The sequence below is a fragment of the Echinops telfairi genome, unplaced genomic scaffold, assembly GCF_000313985.2.
Source record: "Echinops telfairi isolate 266 unplaced genomic scaffold, ASM31398v2 ScPeMD7_7475;HRSCAF=8513, whole genome shotgun sequence".
NCBI classification, from domain to species: domain Eukaryota; kingdom Metazoa; phylum Chordata; class Mammalia; order Afrosoricida; family Tenrecidae; genus Echinops; species Echinops telfairi.
The window spans coordinates 29245079-29272312 of NW_022111379.1; the positions used below are offsets into that span (position 1 = coordinate 29245079).

The 27234-nt window shown below is 38.3% G+C and overlaps 1 protein-coding gene across 1 annotated transcript in view; it reads right to left on the minus strand.

The window, feature by feature from the left end:
• HERC2 (HECT and RLD domain containing E3 ubiquitin protein ligase 2) overlaps positions 1-27234 on the minus strand; it is a 283798-nt gene that overhangs the window by 182130 nt on the left and 74434 nt on the right. Inside the window, exons 20-23 of the mRNA XM_004700032.2 lie at positions 12900-13078; positions 9330-9514; positions 4144-4299; positions 3299-3484 (exon numbers count right to left, since the gene is read on the minus strand). Of these exons, the coding sequence (XP_004700089.1) occupies positions 3299-3484; positions 4144-4299; positions 9330-9514; positions 12900-13078 (706 nt within the window). The remainder of the gene's footprint in view (positions 1-3298; positions 3485-4143; positions 4300-9329; positions 9515-12899; positions 13079-27234) is intronic.

Sequence of the window (27234 nt, forward strand, 5' to 3'; positions counted from 1 at the left end):
GTTGGACTTGTGGGCTTGGGCAGCATTGGGTTGGGATGTTTTCGTGATGCACCTTTTCTTTACATAAAACTCTCTCTTATACGTGAGTCACCATGGATTTGTTTCTCCAAAGTACCCAGACTAATACACATAGTAACTTCTTTTTGAGTGGAGGAATAGTGATTATCAATAACTTGTAGGCAATAACAGAAAAAACAAGCAAATATCACTTATATAATAAACAGCAAACCAAAATCAGCAACACATATTACTATAACCAATATACTAAGAAAGTTTTATTTCAGAAATGGTCAGTCTATTTAACAGGAAAAAAATAATAATTTTCAGATAAATTTAATAGACTATATGCTCATCGAGATTCAGAAAATATTTGATAAAAATAGTCATTCACAATTCAAACACTGAAGCAAGGCCAAGGTAAAAAGTGGGTTCAGAAGAGACTCTGGAACTTGCTCTTGAACACAGAGCAGCTAAAGCAAATGGAAGAAACGATGAAGTAAGAGCAGAACCGAAAATTTCAAAGGGCAGTTTAAGGAGAAAAAGTTCAGTATTATAATGAAATGTGCAAAGATCTGAGTGAGGTCAGCGGTTGGAAAATATGGCCTTGTGAAAGAAACAAAGCTGGAGATCACATGACAGAATTTTGCAAGACCAAGCAAAAGGGAGAGGACTAGCATTTCTCAAGCTGAAAGAAAGAAAGAAAACCAAATCAAGCTCGTTGCAATATTGAAGAATCTTATGGGAACATTTTTAATAATAAAAAGCAACAAAAGAAGATGGAAAGAAAACAGTCTTTGTAACAAAAAGAAATGATCAATATATATGATCAGGAATCAATAATACTCAACGACATATAAAAACTACAGCTATATGAATGAATTTAGGGTTTGCACTTAATTCTAGCCCAATCTAAGAATAATTATTTCCTGCTACATGGTCCTATTCAATGCTTGCTCTCATAAAAAGATTACTGAAGATATGGGTGCTATAGCGAGGTGTGGTAAAGAAACCGATAATACCTGGTTTTCAGAAAGAATAGCATCTGGGGTCTTAAGGGCTAATGAGGAGTCAAAAATAGTCCACATGGAAGAATGTAAGGATTATAAATAATCAAATCCAAACCCAAAGGAGGGAACAGCATCCGAGTTTAAATTCTAAACACCCAGTATGCAGAAGGCTGTGTGTGGCGCAAGCCCCAAATCCATTTGCAGGGCTCCACACACGCAGTAAACCTCCAGTGGACCCCTCAGACCATAGTCCAGGGATTTGAAAAGTCTTGTTATCAGAGAGCATTTTAAAATTCTTTATGGCAGAGGTGGTTAGATTAAAATGCAATGTCTTCTCATTTTATCTCCATTTTGAAGTTGTTTCAGTTTTCAGGTTTTCTGGGGGTTTTTTTTTGTTTGTTTTTTTCATTAAAATTGTTCTTGGTTGTTGGGTTTTTGTTTATTTGTGTTTTATATGATTTTCTGTATAAGACATGCAGGTTAGGTAAATCTTTATAGAAACAACAATTGGGTTAATAATTATGGAGGGACATAGCGGGGAAAGTTGGGGAAATGAGGAACTAACAACCTGAGTATGAGAAAAAAAGTGCTCTGAAATTGACAGCCATAATGATTATACAACTCTTCTTAATGTGACTGAACAATTAAAGTGTTTAATTTGTGAAGTATATGCTATTAAAACTATTTTTAAAAGAAAAATGGTATTTAAGGAAGAAGTCAAACCTAAACTGAAGCCATTATCTAAAATGAAGGCTCCAGGAATTGATGAAATAGCTATTAATATTTCAACAGATTAACGAAGCACTAGAAACACTCATCTATGCCACAACATGTGGAAGACAGCTACCTGGACAACTAACTGAAAGAACTCCATATTTATACCCATCCCAAATAAAGGTGAGCCAACGGAATGCTGATATTACCAAGCAATATCATTAATATCATATGCAAGTAAAATTTTGCTGAAGATCATTCAAAAACAGTTGCAGTAGTACATCAACAAAGGAGCTGCCAGAAATTCAAGCTGAATTCACAAGACAACATGGAATGAGGATTATGATTGCTGATGTCAGATGGAACTTGGTGAAAACAGAAAATACCAGAAAGATGTTTACTTGTGCTTTATTGACTATGTAAAGACATTTGACTGTGGGGATCACAACAAACTATGGATAATACTGTGAAGAATGGGAATTCTAGAACACTTAATTGTACCCATGTGTAACCATAATATACAGATGGAGAGGCAGTTGTTCAAACTGAACAAGAAATACCCACAAGGTTCAAAATCAGAAAAGGTGCGTGTCAGTGAAGTATATATACTTTTACCATACTTATTTAATCTGTATACTGAGCAAATAATACAAGAGGCCGGATTCTATTTAGAAGAATACCGTCAGAATTGAAGGAAGGTTCATTAACAACCAGTGACATACAAATGACACAATCTTGAAGCACCTGATTAAAAGTCAAAGAACGTAGACTTCAAAATGGATTACAACCTAATGTATATTAAAAAAAATCCTCACAAGTGAGCCAACAGAAAGCATGGACAATGGAGAAATGATCAAAGTTGTGAAGGATTTCATTATACTTGGCCCACAATCAATGTTCAAGAAAGTACCAATCAAGACACCAAACAATGTACTACAATGAGCAACTCTGTTTAAATTATTAAAGAGCAAAAGTGTCACTCTGAGAACCAGAGTGAACCTGACCCAATCATGGTATTTTCAAAACCCTCATATGCATAGGAAAGATGGAACATAAACAAGGATAACTGAAACAGAACTGATCCACTGAATTAACCGTGTTAGCAAAGAATGTGGAAAGCACCGTGCAGAGCCAGAACATCTCACGCCAGGAATGCTTCTAAAAAGTGAGGGTAGCAAGACATCACCTCGTGCAATTTGGACATATAAGGAGAGACCAGTCCCTGGGAAAGGACCCCATGCTTGGCGAAGTACAGAGGTAGTGAGGAAGACGTTCAATAGAATGGATTGACATAATGGCTTCAACACGGGCTCAAACCTAACAATTGGGAAGCTGATACAAGACTGAGCAGTGCTTCACTCAGTTATACATAGGCTTGCTATGAGTGAAGCTGAAATAAAGGCACCTAACAACTTCTAAATGGGATTATATTTAATTTCCAATTGCTTTTTTTACTTTTTATTATCTTTTTTCCACACCCATCAATGGAAATGGAAAATTGGTTTTTTTCTTTGTTGTCTTACACCTGGAAAGTCAAGAATAGGTTGAATTTAGAATAATATTAAAAAAGGTTATACCCATTATGGCAGGCCAGGCTAAATCTTCATGATCGTCTCTTTCTTTCCCTGGTGCTAAGTGGTTGAATCGATCCAGATGGTCTAATAGGCCGCCCAAGAGAGGAATAGCTCCAGCCTCTTGCATAAGACCAGCATTCTTACTGAGTAAAAGTGTTACAGACACTACGAGTTCTGGGAGGAGAACACCTATATAGAAAAAGAAAAATGAGGAGAAGCATTATCATTTAAAATATGAAGTTATTTATAAATGTGCTCTCTATCTTTAACTTCTAATTAATCAGAAAATAAGGGAAATTGTGTCCATGACCACAGTTTTATAGCTATTTTGAAAAAGAGCCCTTGGTTGACAAAAATGCATTTGTTTAAATACTGTGTTTCAGCACAGAACAATTACCTCTCAGTTGTTTATTCAAAATGTTTATCATTATATATGGGGTCATAAAAAGTCACTCAGTTATGTGCTATAATGTCACAAAATGAACTTACATAAATATTATTATTAGAATTTACTAAGCTTCTGAAAGGGGCAACTAATTTTTATATGACTGAAGTAAAATCAGACAACTATCATCAACTTCATTATTGAAGTACTAACATTGGTCCTACAAACCTAAATCACTAGTTATATTTGTGGTGATAAGGTTTTAACAGTAAGTAGGTGGCTTAATAGCTAATTGTTAGTAACAAAATAAATAAATAAATAAAAGGACACAGGGCAGCAAAACAAGAAAAAAAATTTAATTTAAAGAGCATATGCATACAGTATTATCTGAAAAAAACATATTTTAACTTTCATCAATCTGCTAAAATAGATACTTGTGCTGAGGATAAAATAGGTACAATACCAGTGAAGTCCCCTTCCAAGACGCAAGCCACTTCTGCAAAGTGCTGCCAACTAGTGGAAGCGACGTTGGCTGCCACAGGCAATAGATCTCCAATGTGTGTGCACAGAAGAGCTGTGTACTTTTTCAGCAAGGATCCAACACCCATTAGCTCAGGACCTTAGAAAAGATTTAGAAGATTTAATTTTCACTGAACTGCAAGATCAATGGTTCAACCCACCAGTTTATTCTCAGAAAAGTGAAGCTGTCTGGTCCTGTAGAAGATTTAAAAGTTTTGAAAATCAAAGGGGCAGTTCTACCCTAGCCTATCAGGTTGCCATGAGTTGGAATCAACTCAATAGGAGAGTTTTAGTTTTCTTTATTAGTTTTATAAATAAATTGAGTATCTCCAATACTGTCCTGTCCTCTACAGATTTTTTATCTTTAAAACAGCAGTATATTAACTCTTAGTCCTTGGTTCTTTTTATATCACCTAACAGCAAAGAGTCCATTTGACTACATCAAATTTTATACAATGCACTACGTCCAACCTAGAAAATTTAAGTGTATAAATACAAAAGTCATAATTTAATATATCTTGAATTTTTATATCTAATCCACAAACAATTGTTTCAAAGTTCAAGTTTAAAATTTGTAAACTACTTCCAAGGAACAAAACCAGGCATTTCTCAGTTCTTATCAAATCACTCACCTCTCTTCCTAGATACTGAATATACTCGAGTATAAGCCAACCCGAATATCAGCCTAGACACCTAATTTTACCACAAACACTGCATATAAAATGTGCCGAAATATTCAGCTTATAAACGAGTATATACGGTAGTCCTTGATGACTTTTCAATCATTTTTGGCTGCTTAACTTTCTAATGTCTACCTCCTCCAGACTACAGATTCACCTATTAAACCTGAACATTTTCATCAAGTGCCTTTTTTTTTTTTTGCAAAAGTAATAAAATATTAAAAATATACACCTATAAAGAATAAACACCTATAAAAATGTAGAGGGAGAGTGGGTTGGAAAGAGGGAACCGATTACAAGGAAATACATATGACCTCCTCCCTGGGGGACAGACAACAGAAAAGTGGGTGAAGGGAGACATTGGACAGGGCAAGATATGAAAAAATAACAATTTATAAACTATCAAGGGCCCATGGGAGAAGGGAGCGGGGAGGGAGGGGAAAAATGAGGACCTAATGTCGGGGGTTTAAGTGGAGAGAAAATGTTTTGAGAATGATGTACAAATGCGCTTTACACAATTGATGTGTGTATGGATTGCGATAACAGTTGTATGAGCCCCTAATAAAATGTTTTTTAAGAAAATGTGGATATAGGCACTACGCCTTTCTTTCTACTCTTGACAAACAAACCTACATGTGTGTGAACAGAAATAACCTTAAAAACATGTGAGAAACACCAGGAACCATGTGGTATATACAGTCTTGGAATCCAATCGCAATCTTCACAGGCACAATAAGGTATGTTGTCCATTTGGTAGATAAAACACATATGACCACAGGAGATTTACTTATTCAAACAGCTAACAAGTCACAGAGGTATAAATGAAACCCAGTCTTCTTCCCACAGCAAGTCTTCCCACTGCACTCAAATGACTTTCCATATGGTATATAAACTAGTATATCACTGTTTACCTCCTACATTATGTCTGTCTCCAGCACTCTATATAAAATGTGATAAATGTTCTATAAAAATAAAACAAATGTAAAGGATGCTCTATCTGATGTCAAAAAACTTAAATCTCTAGAGAATAAAATGAAAATTTTTACTGAATCAAATATAAAAGTAAGCAATCAGGCAAACTGAATGCAAAATGAAGTCTTTTAAGTTCCCTGAGAAAAGTGCACAAAAGAATATAAGAACTATGCACCTGGGTATACGGAACAGGCACAAGAAAATACCTAGAACAAGAAAACTAAAAGGGAGAGGAGAGTGTACAGCCACCAGATAAAAACCCCAAGAATTCCTCAGCAACTACCAGAGACTCCACTAAGAGAGAGATTGTGATTGTCCTGGTATCAAAAAGTTTGACTGAAAAACTAAGCAGAACTAAATTCCTTAGCATCACCTGCTGACAGAATTTCCTTCACCAATGACAAGTATCAGGAGAAGCTTCTATGAGCCCTGCTCCTCCCTGGCACCACCAATATTTCCTGGCCTCTGAGGCCACCCAGCCAACCAAACCTATTACCTCGCCGGCCTCTGAGGGCCCTGGTGGAAAGCACATTGTGTAGGTGCAAATATAATCAGTACCGAAGCTTCACGTTTCAATATTTTTCCCCTGCATCCTTCTTTCCTGCTTTGTTCTGGGATGCCTTACCTCCATGCGCTACCTCTTCCAAGCAGTGTACTTGTGCACATAATAACTCTACCAAAAGACCAGGAATCCCCAACCACAAGGTGGTTTGGGTTTCATTTTTTCAAATTTTGTACTTTTGTTTTATTATAGTTCTCACCCCCCACCCCAACCACCAACTTTTCTCCCACTTTATCTTCTATTGTCCTTTTCTGGTGTGACCCCACACTAAGGAGAAGAGGCACTGCCTCCCCGGGGCAAAAAGAGGGAAGCTGGCAGATTCCTGCAATGCCGCCAGAACAGGGCCTAAGTGCACAGACACACCCCAATCCCCGTCACATAGCACACCCAGGCCTCACCCAAATATTTTGTCCCTTTCATCCCTCTTCTATCAAATCTACCCATTATCTCTATCTGTTCTCTTTTTTGTCATGAAATATATTTCCATTAAACCTAAGTATTTGAAGATTACCTCTTCAAATTTATTTTCCCATTACTCTTACAGATTTGCGGGCTTATCCAAACAGCTTCTTATTATTACTATCACTACTTTTATTTAGTTCTCTCTTTCCCGCTTTCTCCATTTTACCACCATGTTTTCAGCTCGTACTGGATATTTCCCAAGTCACTAGACAGACTCCACTACCTTTACTTGACCCAAGAGCTCACACACCACTGGAAATAGAAGAATGGATAAACTTTAGTACATACACACAGTAAAATACTACGCATCCCTAAAAAACAGTGAAGAAAGCACGGAACCCCTCATGACATAGGTGGGGCCTAGAAAGCGTCATGCTGCATGAAGCTAGTCAATCACAAAAGCACAGATATTGTACACGTCTACTTCTATAAGGCTAAACACAAAAACCAAGGCAGGCTTCTGCTCTCAGGTCCTGTAATATTCTAATACAGTTTCTAAGCAATGATGCAGAGGGCTTGACGACTGCCCATGAACCACATACCAGCCCATTACATGTACATTTTAAAACCACTTCAACACAGGAGATCTCCTATCAGCTAGTTGTTCCAAATGGAGAAAATGGAAGATCATTCTCAGTCTGCCACACAATGTTGTGCTAAGGTTACCCAAATCAGTAGACACTCCTAACAAGAGTGATAATCAATCTTACTGGAAATTCAAGTCAAGATCAGGGAATAGGGACAAGAAGGAAATTACATTTACATTCTTGTGGGTGCAGGTAGGTAAATCATGAGGAGCAACCTCCACACAGGCCAGGGGTGGGGGTTGGGGGTGGTGCTGCTTAACACTACTCATATAGACCCCATGGGAGTTAATAAGCTTGGTACTATGTTCCTAATTGGACACTTTTGACCTAGATTCTATCCAGTGCTTGCTGACCCAGGTCATGTGCTATAGACTACTGGGGCTTTAGACTCTTTTCAGGGTACACAACAAAAGGATTCGATGTGGACCCTACGTGAACTAGGGTTTACCTCAAACCACCTGTAAAAAAAAAGGAACCAACACACTCCCTTGTACTAAAAGCCCTAATGTCATAAAAAGCAGGTGACTGCCGTCCCAAGGGTACTGAATTGGCGGTAATGGGACTTTGGTGTGGATCTCATGTTTTGAGGGTGCCCGATGAACGGGGATCCAAGACTACCATATATTTATGATTTTAATGCCCTCCTGGCTTTCTTACGACATGCATTAGTCTGGTATTAGCCTGCTCCTGTCTTTGTGAGTAAAATTTTAAATCACCAATACCCATTGTTTGTGTAAATAGTGTCCAGTCACTTAAGAGTTTAACCTGTACAAGTCAACAATTCATGCAGAGGTCTGAAGCTGGCTTATCTTGAATAATTTTTCTTATTTAATTTTCATTTAAAACTCTAGACCATGGCTAAATTGAATACACTATCAATAGAATTACTTTATGTCTCAAAGGGATGACTTACAATATTCTCTATCATAAAATGATGATGTCTCAAAAGTGAACACGAGATAGATAATCCATTGATATATGAATGGATTCTGTGCCCACACTTAGGTCCCGTCTATAAATAATTAGTTCTTTTAGCATGGCTCTGTTTGAGGCTCACCCACATGAAGAGATCACTGAAGATAGGGGACGTGTAGAAAAGTGTGGTAAAGAAGTCAGATGGTACTCAGGTACCAGAAGCAGTAGTATCTGGGTCATAAAGGCTTGTCTTCAAACAAGCAGTGATCTCAGTGAGGCTTCAACTAAATCAACATGGATGCAGCATGTACCAGCCTGTGTGATCCAAGGATTAAAATCCAAATCCAAAGGCAGGAATGGTATCAGAGCTTAAATCATGATCACCCGGTCTGCAGAGGGCTATGCATGACAGCGGAAGTCCACAATCTATTTGTAGGATTGACATATGGCATAAACCTCCAGTGATCATAGTCCAAGGAAGTGAATAGTCTTGTAATCAGACAGAGAACATTATAAAATGGATTATGACAGGTGTAATTAGGTTAAAATGTAGTGCATTTTATCCCTTTTGACCCATTTTAAAGTGGTTTCAATTTTTTAATATTTTCTTCTTCTTTTTGATAGAGGTTTTCTATATTTTCTCATCACTGTTGTTGGTTTTTGTATTTGTTTCTTCCTGTCTGTTTTGTTTAATTTTCTGTACATGAAATCCAGGTTAGACGGACATATAGAAAAGATTGATAATTTCCTAAGGGAATGGCGGCAGAGGATAAGAGGAAATGGGAAGTTCATAACAATGAGTATGAGAAGAAAATGCTCAGAATTTGCACAAATCTTCCTAAATGACTGAACAATTATACTGTATGATATGTGAGGTATATGCCAATAAAAATCTTGATATTTAACAAAATGCACTAAAATTCAGGACATTTCCACATTTTAAGCAACTTACTAGAAATATCTGCGATCTGACCAAAACTCTCTCCTGGGTAAAGTTTACTGATAAGTAAACGCTGAAAGCGCAGCAACAAATCCAAGGAGGCAGATCTTTCACGACTGTGTTGCTCGAAGTCCAAACAAGATGAGATCCTGCGAGCAGCATCCTTCAATCTGGCCACAGTTTGAGAAGCAATGTTTCTGTGTAGCAAAAATAAAGTTGAAAAATTTAACAAGTCATCTCTGTTAGAGAGAGAGGTGTTTTTTAAAAAGTACTAAAAGCTTAAATAGAAACACTGCTCATACCGACAATGGCTATGGCTCAGTTCCCTACCCAGATGTGTATCACACATGTCTGCACCAGCGTTACCTCAGTCAGCACTGATCGCAAGAGCTGTTAAGACTCTACCAAGAACTGTTGCCTCTCTCTTTTCCAAAGTGTGCTCCAACAGAGCTACACAAAATAAACCAAAGTGATAGAGGATCTAGTTTAAAAAGGTAATCTTATGAAAGGAAAAACAATAAGCCTAACAATCACATACCTGCATCTACCTTAGAAATCTGTCTCCACACCTACAAGAGTAGCAATCAGTAGATGTAGAAGGAAAAGAGTAAGTCCTGGAAACCATAGTTAGAAAATTAGTGTATATTTTTCATCCCATCAGAATATAGGATACAACTTCAAAAAGATAAAAATGGCAAGAAGGGAGGGATCACCATGACCCGGGAGGAAGCACCAAGCTGCTTGAGTTCCATTAGCAACCTGTTTGAAGAGGGCAGCTGTCTGCATTTGAGTAGAAGGAATAAAAGAAACTCCAATAAGATAAACCTTGCCTGTACAGTAGCTTAATTCCAAGGTATTGGTGTTAAGAACAAAATGAGGAGTGAATTATTAGAGGTAGACTGTCAGAAAAAGAAGAGCGTCATTGACAAGGCTGCCACTGACTATCACACAGCCCCCTGCCCCCCTGAACCAGGAGACACAAACCAGTCCAGGTAAAATCAGTCACTGTCATGGGAGGGGAGCCTAGGAATCACTCCAGGAAAAAACAACAACTCACTGCCATCGAGTGCATTTTGATTGTAACAACCCTACAGAACCAAATAGAACAAGGCAGGCAGTCCCTCAGGGTTCCCAAGACCGTAACTCTTTATGGGAGCAGAAAGCCCTTTCTCCCTCAGAGCGGTTGAGGGCTTCAACTGCTGACCTTGCATTTAGCAGCCCAATACAAAATCACAAGGCACCAGGGCTCCCTACACTACAACAAAGCAAAAATATGCTTTCTGCTTCTACTTCTGGAAAAATATAGTAATAGAATACAATAACAGTTTTATTTCCACAGAATAAAATTTACATCTAAACCCAAAATGTAAAATTCTGATAAGATTCACTAAGTATAGACATTGCATAGCTCTGTATTTTCATATCCATATGGAATTTGATGGCTCTCTGCCAGCATGAGACTAAAGAGTTCCTCTCAAATCTGTTCCACAATGTATTTTTTGCACAAAGGAATTTAGTTAATTTAAGTTTTATCATAAATAATAGTATGTAAAGTACATAAAATGTCTCCAAACTCATTTAGATCTTTGGGATTTTTAAAAGATAACTGATCACTCAACTCAACAGATCAAGAACCTTTTGATCACTAACACATAAATAAGAAATTAAAATGTTAAACTTATCTCCTCAAATGGAGAGGCACATAACCTAGTGTCTGAAAACAGCTTGGATCAGATCATAAGCAGGCTAATAGTGTTCTGTACGATAATATTTCCATGCTTAAGTGCTTCCTCTGTATTTTTTTAAAGTTATGTGCTTATTTTAAGCCTGTCATAAAACCAACCTGACCTTAAACACCACAGGAATCAAAAACTAAAAACTAAAATCACCTTACGTAAGGATGAAGGGATAAAGGTGGGCTATGCAGACAAGACAGGGAGAGTTACCAACAGAAGGACAATGTGCGTGAGTCACAAAGAGAAGTCAAAACTAGTAGTTATATTACAAAAGGTGAAAAGATTGACCGAAAATGAATGTTAATACTTTATATCATTCGTACCAATATTTTCAAAGTAATATTACAATAAATAAAAAGAAGCCCAGGAAGGAAAAGTATGTCTGGAGACTGCTTATGGAAGAAATTGTACAATTATGTTTGACATGGTTGAACTATGGAATGTTATGACATATGTCTTAATTCCCAAGTTACAGCAAATTTAAAAATTAAAAATAAAAACATAGACCCAGGATGAGTTCTGGGCTCGCACTAAATGCTAGCTCCAATTTAAGAACAGTTAGTTCTTACATTATGGCCCTTCTCTATACTCACCTTCGTGACACAATCACTGAGGACAATAGCACCACAGCAAAGTGTGGTGGAAAAAAGATGATCCCGGCTATCAATTGGAATTTTGTCTGGGGTCTTAAAGGCAAGTATTCAAACAAGTAGCCATCTAAGCAAGCAGTCATCTAAGTATTCAAACAAGTAGCCATCTAAGTCCACACAGAAGAAGCATACCAGCTTGTGTGATCCAAAGATGACAATTACAAAATTTGAAAATGGCGAAGAGAAAAGTATCAGAACTAAAATTGTGAACACCCAATTTGTAGATGGCTGTGGAGAGCAGTGGGAGCCCAAAACCCATCTACAGAGTATCTAGTCAGACCAAGCCACTGGCAGATTCAAACAGCCTTACTTTCTGGCAAAGACCACTGTAATCTTGATTATGCTGGATTGAGCTCGGTACCAGACCAGTTGTCCTCAGGCACGACCTGAATTCATACTGGGTGCAAGCATCTCTTAGTTGTCCTATGACAGAAATTTCTTCCCTGGCTTTTTGAACGTTGATGGGGGTCTTATGCATCATTTGTATTTTTTCCTTTATACTAATCTGATCTTATCTTACCACCTTAGTGCGATTTGTCTTTCATTGTTTTCTGCGGGGTTTCTCAACTGGGAGGAATGGATGTATAAGAATAGCTGATACAAGGTGTTACAGGGAATTCAGGGGTGGGGGGGTGGGTGAAAGGGAGGGAAAGGGAATTTCAGGAGTAAACAATGAAGGTGGGAGAGGGGAGCGAACACTAGAACTGATCATGATTGCACACTCGGTTTAGAGGCAATATAACCATGGGGGAGGCAGGAGGCTCTAAGATAGATGTAGTGATTGTACAACTACCCTTCATGTGATTGAATGACTGAACCATTCAAATGTATGATACCTGAATTATGTGCCAACAAAACTGTTGGGGAAAGAAAATGTAACTTTTCTGAAATAGAGAAATAAATACTCCTACATCACGGTGATGATGTAAGAAAAGAAAAATAGAAATTCTTTTAAAAAATTAAAGAAATTTGGAGATATTTCCCATTAATTTTTTCATAGTAAATCTTCAGAAGTCACTGTGCTTAGTGCACATTTCAACTGTAACATTTAACTGAACTTGTACTTATATTCATAAAATGTACGGTTGATAAAAGACATTCACATACCCAAGTTCCCAATGCACTTAAAGTTTCCCACTGGGTGTCAACTTTTACATTTTAATTAATAAAAATTATTAATAACAGTTAAGATTTACCTAAGAAGCTGTTGAATGAGCTGAACAAGAGGCAAGCACTGTTTTCCACAAGATTCATAGATCCCTGTATTAATAAGGTCTTTATCTAACGGAGTCCTACTTCTATGGAATGATGAGGCATTCGCTTCTTGTTCATCAATTTCTTTTTCCTTCTGAGCTTCTTTTTTGGCTTCAATATCCTGTAACACATTGAGATGAATTGATTAGCAATTATCTTACCAGGAAGCTATGAACCGAGCTCTTAGCTAAACCCTCCTTCTCATTGCCTTCATATACTTGCATCTATCCCTCAAATTATAATTGCTGACACTGCGTCAGAAATTCTACTGGTTATTTTGATTACCAAATAATAATAGTAGTAGATTATAAACCAGAGAATAAGATATCAAAGACTAGATGTTGATATAAATGATTGAATAAGTAAATAAATTGAGGTGATAAGATAATTCTTCCTTAAAATGTCAATTCTAAAGACCAACAAACAATCCTTGAACTAACTACAAGCTTTTCTTTCTTTGTGTTTTGTTTTGTTTTTTGTCATTGGTTTGTTGTTGTTATTTTGTTGTATACTGTTGCTTGGTTTTGCTCTGTCTTGTTTTTGTGCATGTTTTTATCTCTGCAGGTCTGTCTAAATAAGATAGGCTGGATGAGCAATCTGGAGGAGAAAACAACAGGACCGACAGTTGCAGGGAAACATGGGAAAGGGGGAGGTGGGGGAAAGGGAGTGGTTAACAAACCCAGGGACAAGGGAACAACAAGTAATCCAAATTGGTGAAGAGGTGGGTGTGGGAGGCCTGGTAGGACATGATCAAGGGTAAAGTAACAAAGGGGAATTGCTGAAACCCTGGTGGGGACTGAGCATGATAGTGGGACAGGAGAAAAGTCAAAGGAAATAGAGGAAAGAGCTGGGAGGCAAAGGGCATTTATAGAGGTCTACATAAAGAAATTTACATATGCAAATATATTTATATATGAGGATGGGGAAATAGATCTATGTGCATATATTTACAGGTTTCGTATTAAGGTAGCAGAAGGACATTGGGCCTCCACTCAAGTACTCCCTCAAGTCAAGAATACTTTCTTCTATTAAATTGCCATTCTATGATGCTCACCTTCCCGACACAACTGCTGAAGAGAAAGCGGGTGGAGAAGCAAATGTGGTGAAGAAAGCTGATGGTGCCCGGCTATCAAAAGATATAGCGTCTGGGGTCTTAAAGGCTTGAAGGTAAACAAGCGGCCATCTAGCTCAGAAGCAACAAAGCCCACATGGAAGAAGCACACCAGCCTGTGCGATCACGAGATGTCGAAGGGATCAGGTATGAGACGTCATCAGACCAAAAAATCTTACCATAGTGAATGAGGGGGTGGGAGTGCGGAGTGAGAACCCAAAGTCCACTTGTAGGCCACTGGAGTCTCGGAGAGGAAATGAGCCAGTCAGGATGAGATGTAGCAACGATGAAAAATACAACTTTCCCCTAGCTCCTAAATGGTTCCCCCGTCCCCCACTATCATGATACGAATTCTACCTTGCAAGTCTGGCTAAACCAGAGGATGTACACTGGTACAGATAGGAACCAGAAACACAGGGAGTCCAGGACGGATGATCCCTTCAGGACCAATGGTGTGAGTGGCGATCCTGGGAGGGTAGAGGGAGAGTGGGTTGGAATGAGGGAACCGATTACAAGGATCTACATGTGACCTCCTCCGTGGGGGAAGGACAACAGAAAAGTGGGTGAAGGGAGACGTCAGACAGGGCAAGATATGACAAAATAACAATTTATAAATTATCAAGGGTTCATGAGGGAAGGGGCAGGGGGGAGGGAGGGGAAAAAATGAGGACCTGATGCCAGGGGCTTAAGTGGAGAGGAAATGTTTTGAGAATGGTGAGGGCAATGAATGTACAAATGTGCTTTACACATTGATGCATGTATGGATTGTGATAAGAGTTGTAGGAGCCCTAATAAAATGGTTTTTAAAATGTCAATTAATATATGTACAGTGAGATAGTGCCTAGGTGATACAAACTATGCACTCACCTAAAAAGGTTGAGCTCAAATTTATCTCAAGATTACAATTCAAACTCCTTTACTAAGTGCTATCAAACATATAACCCAAAATATAACCACTGTCCCACCAGGGCTCCCACAAGAAGACAACATAAAATATTATGATAAAATGTGCAAAGACCTAGACTTATAAAGCCAAAAAGGAAGAACATGGTCAGTCATCTCTTTTTTTTACGGTCAGCAATCTTAAACTGAAAAAATACAAGCCTCAATATTGAATGATGCAGGAAGCATCAAAAGAAGATGGAAAGACTACTCAGAATCACTATAACAACAAAAAACTAGTCAACGCTCAACCATTTCAAGACGTAGCACATGAGGAAGAACCAACGGTACTGAAGAAAGAAGTCAAAGGTGCACTGAAAGCTGAAAAAACAACAGGTCCAGGAATTGATGGAATACCAATAGAAATGCTTCAAGAAGCTGAGGAAGCACTCACTGGAAGCACTCACTTATCTATGCCAAGGGATTTGGAAGACAGCTACCTGGCAAACTGACTAGAAGAGATACATATTTGTGCCCAGTCCAAAAAAAGATAACCCGCCCCATAACTCTCAAATTACCAATAACACATAAATATTATTATTAATAATAAATTATCAATAACACATAAATATTATTATTAATAATAAATTATCAATAACACATAAAAAAGGAAAATTTTGTTGAAGATCATCCAACAATGGTTGCAGATGTACATTGACAGGAACCTTCCAGAGGTTCAAGATGGATTCAGAAGAGGACATGGAACACGGGATATCATTGCTGATTCAGATGGATGTTGGCTGAAAGCAAAGAATACCAGAAAGATGCTTACTTCTGTATCACTGACAATGCGAAGGTGTTCGACTATTTGGATCATAACCAACTGGATATCTGAGAGAATAAGGGGAATTCCAGAACACCTAACTGTGCTCATGGGTCAAGAGGCAATTGTGTGAACAGTACAGTTCAAAACGAGGAAAGGTAAGTGTTAGTGCTATAGCCTCTCACCATACTTACTTAATTTGTATGCTGAGCAACTCATCAGAGAAGCTGGCGTTTATGCAGAAAAATGTGGCATTGAGATTACAACCTGTAATATGCAGATGACACAGCCTTGCGTTCTGGAAGTAAGGAGAACTTGAGACATTTGCTGATGAAGAACAAAGAGTGCAGCCTTTCGTATGTATTACACAATTCAATGTACAGAAAACCTACTCCTCACAACTGGACCAGTACATCATGATAAATGGAGAAAATATTGATGTAGTCAAGGATTTTGTCTTCTTTGAGGAGTAGTCAAAGATTTTGCCTACCTTGGATCCACAATCAATGCTCGTGGAAACAGCAGTCAAGAAATCAAATGACACATTTCAGTGGGTATGTCTGATGCAAGGATATTACTTTGAGGACTAAGGTGCACCTGACCCCAGCCACGGTATTCTCAATTGTCTCAGATGCATGTGAAAGTTGGACAATGAATAGGAAAGACAGAAGAATCAATGCATTTGAATTATGGTTCTGGTAAAGAATAATGAAAATACCACAGACAGCCAAAAGAACAAGTAAATCTGTCTTGGAAGACGTACCACCAGGATGTTCTTTGGAAGCAAGGATGGCAAAACTATCTCATCTACTTTGGACATGTTATTAGGAAAAACAAGTCCTTGGAGAAAGTAATGATATGTGGTAGGTAGAGGAGCAGAGAAAAAGAGCAAGGCCATCGAAAATGGACTAACACAGTGGCTGCCACAATGAGGTCCAACATAAGAACAGTTGGAAGGGTGGCACAAATAGGGCCCTGTGTTGTTCTGTTGCACAAAAGATTGCTGTGAGTCAGACCCAACATGACAGCACCTAGCAGCAACAACAACATAATGAAGTTACAAGCATCAGAATAGGTAATGGGGCCCTCGTGAAAGTTAAATACTGTGGTCAATGAAAGACTTTATCAAAGGAATAAATACTCAATAGACTGGGGAAATGATCAGAAAGTGTAACACTGATAGTGGTCTACATACCTAAAATATATAGAGAACACCTACAATTTAACAACAGAATAGAAAAATCAAAACAAGAGAGAGGACAAAAATAAACACTTCCCCAAAGAGGCTATTCAAATGTCAACGGACACATGGAAGTACATTCAATGTTATTAGCCACCAGAGAAATGCAAATCAAAACCACAATGATATACCATTTCCTTACTACTAGAATGGCAAAGATGAAAATATGAAAAGGGTTTGAGGTGATAATAGAGGTATGAAACTCTCATACAATACTGGTGGGAAAGCAAAACAGTACTGTCCTTGTGGCAAAAAGCCTGCTATTTCCAAAATTTAGAAGTAGAAGTGCAATATAATAACCCAGTATTCCAAGCCTAGTCATATACCCTATGCAACTAATATAAGGACAAGATCAGATACACCTATGTTCATTGTAACACTATTTACAATAATAAAAAGAGGAAACATTCTAAGTACCCATCAAAGAATTGATAATAAAATGTGGTACATATACAAAATGACATACTACTTAGCAACTAGAAAAAAAAAGGAGTTCCCCAAACATCTTAAACCATTTGATGAAATCAAGATGGTTGCACACAAAACAAATATTTTCATTTTAACAAAGCAACAAGAACATTAAAAATACATAAAACCTATTGTTCATCAGTGGTGGCCATGAATGGAGGGTGGGGAAGAGAATTCCCTCCCTAGGTAAGTTGTTATTTTTGTTTATGAAGAAGACAACACTAAATGACTGTAAGTGTGCATACATGGAGGTAACCACAGTCAAATTTAAGGCAAGCAGAAAGGACATGCTGGGAATCACTGTGCTCCAGCATATGTTATTTTGAATTGACAGCAAAAAACACCAAAAGGTATAAATGCTCATATACAAGTACATATAGAAGGATGTGTTTGTATATCATATATTTGTATATGTGGAAATATGAGTGGGCTTCAAAAATTCATAGAAAACAATTCCATTTTCTCACAAACTTTTTTAAGTCCCCTCTCACCTCAGTGCACAGCAGAAAATGCTGCCTTCTAGGACTAAAATTTCAAGGAGCTGGTGAGTTTGGTGTGCTCATTATGGCAACCACCTGGAGCCACTTACTAGGTGAAAGGAAGGGAAAATTCAGCAGAGAAAGACGGACTGATTGGGACACGTTCCATTGGTGTCTGCTGATGTGGCTCAGAGAGGCTAAAGGTGAGAGAGAAGAGGCAAGTCTGAATGGTCTGAAGCGTGAAAAGCTGTGTTCTGGGTGTGGTTGAGCCACACGTCACCTCGTCTGAGGGGTAGGGAGGTGAGGGTCAACTCCCAAACTTACAGCTGGTACCCACAAACCTAGCTTCCATGGCTACAGTGGAGATAAGCCGAACCCAACCAAATGATGAGAAAGATGCCGGCCTCTATGCTGGAGTTCACGGCTGCAGTTCTGATGATTGGCCTGCTGTAGACTAAAGTTTGCTTGTGCAAGTAGATGCCCAAAGGTCCAACCACAAATGAAGACTCGTCATATCAGCCTCAGTGGTAGATTGGGATGGACAATTTAGAAATTGGATACTTAAAGTAGGAGAAAATAAAGGTATGACGTGGCTAGCTTAACAATGCTTACACATGTATTCACAAAAAGAAAAAAGAAAGATGAGGGAAGTTAATCCTTTATTAAGAAAGAAACAATGGCTAGACGAGTCATGGGGGTGGTCTGCAGGGTAGTGAATGATTGAATGTGGCTCTTCTAGCCAAAGTCCCTAACTCCCACCAAGTGACCTTTCCCTGCATGGACCAGGTAAGACGGTGGGGAGAAGATACTGATAGACTCATCTGTGAACAACTGACAACAGGACTCCCTGGCGAGCCATCCTGACCTGTGTAAAACGAGCCCTCAGGAAAGCAGAAGGGCTCTCCTTACCAGCCAGGGCAAAGAAAGGAGCACATCCTCTGGGCCAAATTCCCTGTACAGGGTATTCATGAGACAAACGGCAGGAACGTTTCACAGATGTAGTTTTGTCCATCAAGACAATGCATTTTCCTTTTTCTTCGAAGGTTTAAGGGCTGTCTTACCAGAATATCATTGGGAAACCTTACCCCTTTGGCCCTACAGCTCTGTTCTTCTTACCCCTTCACACATATTTTTGTTCTCTGAACACAAAGGTTATTTAAAGAAATGAGATTTCTGTCCCTTGAGGTTGCTAAAACTGTTGTTTTCAAATAGTATAAATCAAAGAGGGGCAGAATTCTTCAGGAAGGATTAGACAGAAGGAAAAACTGTCTTAAGTATATAGACATAGATGGAGGACATGTCAAAAATAACAATAGCTTCACATTTCGATATTATTGTTTAATAAAGGTTTCTAGTCTTGTAGCAACTCCCGTCAAAATAGTACTTATATATACAATTGTTGCTTCCAAATCTATTGTGACTCCCAGGGTCTTCCTTTGCCTTGATCATTTTACTCAGACCTCCACCTCACTGGATCCTGCCTTTCCCTTCACTCAAGCTCAGGCACACTGATTCCTAAATTTAATCTTCCTTCCCTTCTCATTCTTAGTAACTTTTACAGAACATTTTTTCTACATGTAAACATTTTAAGTTTTTACAGTTGCCTCACAATATTTGACATTCTGCGATTGACTAATGTCACACAACATAGTGTCATTCAGGTTCATCCATGTTATGAACTGTTTCATAGATTGTTATTCTTTAATGTTGCATAGCATTCCATTTTATGTTTGTTTATAGAATCATCCATTGATGGGCATTTACTTGTTTCCATCTTTTTGTTATTATGAAAAAGTGGTAATGAGCACAGGAGTGCATCTGATCTGTTTGTATCATGGCTTGTATTTCTCTGTATACCTAGTAGTGGAATTGCTAAATCACATGATATTTTGATTTCCAATTTTTTAAAAGAAGTGTCAAAGAATTTTCTACAATAGTTACACCATGTTACATTCCCACCAGCAGGGTATGACAGTGTGACAGTTCCAGATCTTTCCAGACCCTCAGGAAAGCTTACGCTGCTTTCTGGAATGTTTTTTGTCAAGTTAACTCTGCTAGTAATGGTGGGGAGAAATGGCTTGTGATCACAAGCATTTTCTCATGTGGTATGTGGACAGGCTGGCAGCCTGGATATTTCCTATGGTAAAGTATCTGTTCATCTTATAATTGAATATCTTTTTATTGTTGAGCTTTTTTTGTCCCCTAACTAGAACAAAAATTTTCTAGAAATTGCAGAGATTAGAACCTTCTCCAATGTCATACCACAAATGATTTCCCTGGTTTGTAATTATTAAATTTTTAAATTTTTAAATTTTAAATTTTTTGGTTGTATTTTGATGTACATAAGTATTTACTTTTTAGTAAGTCCCAGAAATCTGATGTTTTTACATTTTGTGCAGTTTTACTTGTTTCATAAGTGTATTTATGTCATGGATTAGGGACCCTAAGATTTCTCCTAGTTTTTCTTTTATGATATTATAATTTCAAGTTTTACATTTAGATTTATTTAAATATATATGATGACATTAAAATATGCAAATGAACATCTAGTTTTGGGAGAACCATTTGTTAAAGAGGCTATCCCTTACACATATAATTGGATTCAGCCTTTCGTCAAAGATATGCTGTTCATACATGGATGGGAGTTTTGTTTCTGGGTTTGAATTCTTTTCAGCAGTCTAAGTGACTGTCGTTTACCAGGACCAGCCTGTTTTGACTACCATAGCTGTATAGTAGGTATTGAGATCAAAGTGTTAAGACTCCTGCTTTTTTCTTTATTTCGTAGCTTAATGGTTATGTGTTGGGCTGCAGAGAGCCAGGTCAGGAGTTCGAAACCACCAAGATGTTCCATGGGATAAAGATGAGGCCTTAATACATAGTCACAGTCTCAGAAATTCTACCCTACCCTATTGAGTTCTTATAAATTGGAATCAATTCGATGGCAGTGAATTTGGTTTTCTGGCGTTTTTGCTTCTCCAAAGAGCCTTAGTGGCACAGTGGTTATGCATTGGGCTGCTAACCACAAAATCATTAGTTCAACTTTACCAACCATTCCAGGAGAAAGATGGCATTTCATATCCTGCTAAGAGTTACAGTCAAAGGTAAGAGCTGGAAACACAGGGAATGCAGGATAGATAAACCCCTCAGGACCACTAATGAGATTAGCGATACCAGGAAGGTAAGGGGAAGGTGGGGGAGAAATGGGGAACCAATCACAATGACCTACATATAACTCGCTCCCTGGGCAATAGACAACATAAAAGTGGGTGAAGGGAGACATCGGACAGTATAACACATGACAAAATAATAATTTATAAATAATCAGGGGTTCATGAGGGAGGTTCGGGGGTGGGGGGTGAGCTGATATCAAGGGCTCAAGTAGAAAGAAAATGTTTTGAGAGTGATAATGGCAATATATGTACAAATGTGCATGACACATTGGATGTATGTGTCCGTTGTGATAAGAGTTGAACGAGGCCCCAATAAAATGATTTAACAACAGCGAGTTACAGTCAAAAACAAACAAAAAAAAGAGTTACATTCTTGGATACCCACAGAGGCAGTTCTATCCTGCTTTATATGGTCACTATGAAACCTTGTTCCATACGGTCACGATGAACTGGAATTGACCCTATGGCATTGCTAAGTGAGTTGAGTAATAGAAGGCATCCTTGTCCAGTTCTCATGTAAAAAGGGAATGTTTTTGGTCTCTCTCCAGTGAGGATAATTTTAGCCATTGGTCTGGTGGATAAGCCTTTAATTATTTGAAGAATGAATTTCCCTTCTTTCCTAGTCTAAGTGTTCTCACCAAGATTGAGTATTGGATTTTATCATATTAACTTTTCTGAATCAATTAATCCATAGTTTTGTTCTTTTATGTGATGGGTGACTGACTGAATTACTATTGTGGAACCATCCTTGCATACCTGGTATAAATCCTTCTTGTTCAAAATATATTATGTGTTTAATATGGTATAGGAGTCTATTGGCTAGAATGTTGCTGAGAATTTTTACATCAATCAATTGTAAGGGATAATGGTCTACAATTTCTTTTAAGCAGTGTCTGTCTTAGGTATCAGGGTTACACACACTTCAGAAAACAAATTTGGGAGTAGTCCATCCTTTTCTATGTACTAGAATAGTTTGAGTAGAAATTGTATCAGTTCTTCTCTAAAACATTTTTTTGAGTTCGCCAGTGAAGCCCCCTGGATCAGAACTATTATTTCTTTTTTTTTAATTTTATAAAGTCTTTATTGAGTTATAGGATGATTAGTAATTGGAAGGAAGTCTTTTACATTAAGTTTTTTTTTAAATCATTTTATTAGGGGCTCATACAACTCTTATCACAATCCATACACACATCAATTGTGTAAAGTGCATTTGTACATTCATTGCCCCAGAACTATTATTTCTGTTATTTAAAAAAAAAAAAGAACTGTTTGAGTCCTTCTCTTGTGATGAGTGTATTCCAAATTTTCCACCTCAGATTATATTAATTTGGATAGGTAGTTTTCTTTCCAGAAAATTAGCTATTTCTTCTGTTTTTTTAACTTGCTAGGGTACAGTAAGGCATGTGATGGGAGTTCAACCTCTCTATCAGGACACAGCCTAATAATGTCTTCTTAGAAGTGGGGCAGATTTATAAGAGATACTAAGAACTTTTCTTTCTCTTGGCCGTCTTTGCCTTCCTGCTTGCCTGGATCCTGAGTCTGGTCTGGGGTTGCTGGCTGTATTAAGTTGGGTTGTCTAGAGAAACAAAACCAGTGACACTCATGTATATATAAAATAGAACTTTATATCAAGTAATAATTTTCCTATCAAGAAGGCATTCCAGTCCAGTACAAATAAGTACCAGTCTCTTCAAACTCATATAGCTGCAGGCTGATGACACAGAAAGGTGAAGTGGGAAGCAGGGAAATCACAGGCTGGTGGGTGCAGTCATGTGGATCTAAGAGTGGTGGGAAGAGAGCAGGACAATAGTTCTCGGTGTCTGGCAGCCCACAGGAGGGCAGCCCAAGAGGTAAACACAAGAGTCCCAATGAGAAGGAAGGCAAAGAGGCAAAAAACATAATTTATCACTCTCTCTCTGATAAAAAGGCCAAAGAGGCATCATCAGGCTGTGAACTGATTGACAGGTTAGACTCCACCCCTACGTTTTCACACAGTTGTTAACATAAAACCTAACTGCCACCTCAGGTGGCCTGCCAACACTATAAGCTACAGCATTCTGCCATGTTCCTGCTGGCCTTGGATCCATACAACTCTGCATTCAAAACACCTGTGATCTGCCAGCTTCCCACAAAGCCTTCCTGCTTCATTGGCTGGCTGCTTCAAGGGTCTGGAAAGGGGCTCCAGCTAGCTTCTGAACAACAGACTTGAATTGGGCTGGGCCCCTACCATTATATAAATCTTTCTTGATATAGTTATTTCTTTTACACATGAGTGTACCTGGTTTTGTTTCTCTAGAAAATTCTACCTAACACAAATCCTCGGTGTTCATACTCTATTTTGTTTCTGTTGTACCTGTTCTGACAACGCCATTTCATGTCTTGTGACACTTGTATTTTTTAAGTCATTTTATTGGGGGCTCGTACAATTCATCACAATCCATACATACATACATTGTATGTCAAGCACATTTGTACATTTGTTGCCCTCATCATTTCCAAAACATTTGCTTTCTACTTGAGCCCTTGGTATCTGCTCATTTCCCCCTCCCTCTCCACCACCCTCCCCCTCATGAGCCCTTGATGATTTATAAATTATTATTTTGTCATGTCTTACACTGTCCGACATCTCACTTCACCCATTGTTTTGTTGCCCATCCCCCAGGAAGGTTATATGTAGATCCTTGTAATCTGTTCCCCCTTTCCACCCCACCCTCCCTCTACCTTCCCGGTATTACCATTCTCACCACTGGTCCTGAAGGGATCATCCAACCTGAATTCCGTTTCCAGTGCCTGTCTGTACCAGTGTACATCCTCCGGTCTAGCTGGATTTGTAAGGTAGAATTGGGATCATGATAGTGGGGGAGGAGGAAGCATTTAAGAACTAAAGGAAAATTGTATGTTTCATTGTTGTTGTACTGCACCCTGACTGGATCATCTCCTCCATGCTACCCTTCTATAAGGGGATGTCCAGTTGTCTACGGATGGGTTTTGAGCCCACTCTGCACTCACCCTCTTTCACAATGATATTACTTTTGTTCTTTGATGCCTGATACCTGATACCTTTGACACCACGTGGTAACACAGGCTGGTGTGCTTCTTCCATGTGGGCTTTGTTGCTTCTGAGCTAGTTGGCCGCTTGTTTACCATCAAGCCTTTAAGACCCCACATGCTATATCTTTTGATAGCCGGGCACCATCAGCTTTCTTCACCACATTTGCTTATGCACACATTTGTCTTCAGTGATCATATCAGGAAGGTGGGCACACAATGATATGATTTTTTTGTTCTTTGATGCTTGATACCTGATTGCTTTGGCAGATATTTGCATTTTTCATTTTCCTTTGTTAAATTTGCTATGATTGATTGATCACTGATTTCCTAAGCAATTTTAAAAATTTTATTTGTTCTCACATTATTTTTCCATTTCCTGTTTCATGTATTTCTGCTGGTATCTTTCATTTCTTTTCTTCTGCTGACTATAGGTTTTGGTAGCTATTTTTCTAATTGTTGGTGATGTCTGGTTAATATCTTTCTTCTTTTCTCTAATATAGTTTTTACTTTAAATTCTTATCTAAGCACTTTTTTGTTATGTCCCCCAAAATTTGATGTTTTGTTTTCATTCTCATTTGATTCAAGGACTTTCTTAACTTCATTTTTCACATCTTCTATTACCAGGTTTTAATAAGCATTTTATTCAATTCCCATGTATTTGATTTCTTACCCTTGGTTTTCCTGGGTCTTGTTTCCAATTTTATAGTACTTGGACCTCAGAAGATGCTCCAAAGTATTTTGGTGTTTTTAAACAATTTAAGGCTTGCTCTGTAGCTTAATATATGTTATCTTCTGCAAAATGTTCCATGTGACTAGGAAAGAACTATTACAGTGCTGTCGGTCGCGTTGGTTGAGTATGTTTAGATCTTTGGTGTCTCTATTTAGTTTCTTTTCAGTAGTCTGCCCTTCATTGAAAGTGTCTCCTACTGGGGTTGTCCGTTCACTTGTGAATGCGGTTAAAGTTCTATATGCATATTTGGGGGCTCTTCTTTTGGTTGTGTAGATATTTGTTATGCTGATGTCCTGTTGCTGGATCCCCCTGTAATTAGTATACAATAGTCTTCATTTTTCTTCTTTAGGGTTTCACGTTACTGTCGAGTTATCAGAAATCACTATTGCCCCTCCTGTTTCTTTTTGGATGCCAACTGCTTGATAATTTTTACCCTTTGAGTTTTTGGTTTTGTCTTTGTGTCTATGGTGTGCTTCTTGTAAATAGCATGATGATGAGTTATATTTTCTTAGCCATTTTGTTACTCTCTCTTGACTGTTGCACTGAGACCATTCATATTCGGGGTAATTATTGCTGGCACTTTATTGTAATTTGTGGTTTTGTGTGTTTGCGTAATGCTTTGTTCCAAGTACACATTTTTGTTCTCTGAGTTCATTTTGTGTATGCATTTTCTGTCTTTCAGCTCAATGATTTGGGCCAAAGTTGCTCAATTCTACTGTTTTGCTCTTTCAGTGTTTTAACTATTTCTAATATCTTAGTGTTTTACTTCTGGATTTCTATTTGAAGTTGGTGGAGTATTTGTAATTTTCCCTTTTTTATCTTTTTCAGATTGTTCTCATGAGTTGTTCTATTGTCCCTTGTTGTTATTGTTTTGTTCTTCCTGTAACTCAAACATTTTTCCTCCACTCATTGAAAACAGATGGTCATTCTTTTGAACGCCTTCAGGGGACATTTTAATGCCTTTTTCTGGTCTGAAAATGATCAAAACTATATTTTGGCTACTCATTTGTGCCACCTTTTCTTGTTTTCTCATTCGCACTGAAATTGCCTGTTGTTTCTGAGACATGGTGTTATTTTTACATTTGTCCCTGTTTGCCAGGTGGTACTTTAGTGCATGACATTACCAGTGCACTAGTTGTAGCTGTTGAGGAGTCTAAGGTGGCTAGTTCATGTGGCAATAGTGTATTCTAAGACCAGTTTGGTGATGAACACGAGATGGCTACTATTCCCTGTCAAGGGCCCCGTCCTGAAGTCAGCTTTTGTACTTGCCAGAGGTCAATGAGGGAAACAGCCACGTTCCAAGATCAAATCTCCAAAAAAGCGGGGGGAAAACAATGTCTGAAATTTTCAGCCTGACCACTATGAGTGCATTTGAGACCCAATGTAGGGAAGGGAGCTAACATCTAACTTGAGCTGAACATCAGGGCAGGATCAGGGTAAATTTTCAGCACCCTTCGCTGGCAGGGAGCCAACCAATGTGCGAGCTGTGTCATTCTGAACGCTAGGATCGTGAGCTTTACCTCTCTGATGCTAATCCCCATCTCTCAGGTTTGCCCTGCAGGTTCCACTCTCACCTCCAAGGCATGCAGGAGAAGGTCCTCCGTGGGTTAGAGTAAGGCTCATGGCCCCGCAGGTGTAGGGAGCAAGGGAGCAGCTCATCTCTTTCTTTTTAATTAATATATATATATGCTTATGAATATGAAATTTTGATAATCGGGATTACTACATGCTGTTTTTGTATGATTTCCAATATTCCATTTATTTTGTTAATTTGTTCTTTTAATTCTTAGCCTGAATTTTGTCTTTATTTCCTTTGATAATTTTCTAAATGTACTGGAGGAATCTAAGCATAATTTGTATTCATTCCTTATCAGGTAGTTGCAGTGTCATATTTTTTCCTTCCGAAATGACTTCTGGACCTTTATGTAGTCACTAGTTTGGCCCATTTTATTCTGCTTTTGTATGTAATTAGAAGTCTATTGCGTCCTAGATTTGTGGGGCTATCAACTTGTTAATTTTATGTTTCTTTGCTTTATCCTGATTTTTTTTTCTTTCTTTTTGCTTTTTTTTTCTTGATCATACTTGGCAAGGAAACTACATAATACGCTCTTCTGAAAGCTAATTTAGCAGCTCCTAAGTGTTCGCCACATGCACCTAGGTAGCACACAGGAGGACAAGCACATTCTCTAATGGCTGGTCATGTAGACTAGCTGACAATAAGCTGCTTAGGTATTGGCCTCGACATTCATCAACCAGTGATGTGGAGAGACGGTGGTGCCTGTTCTGTGGGAGGAGTGGCGGGTTTGGTCAGAATGATTGAGTA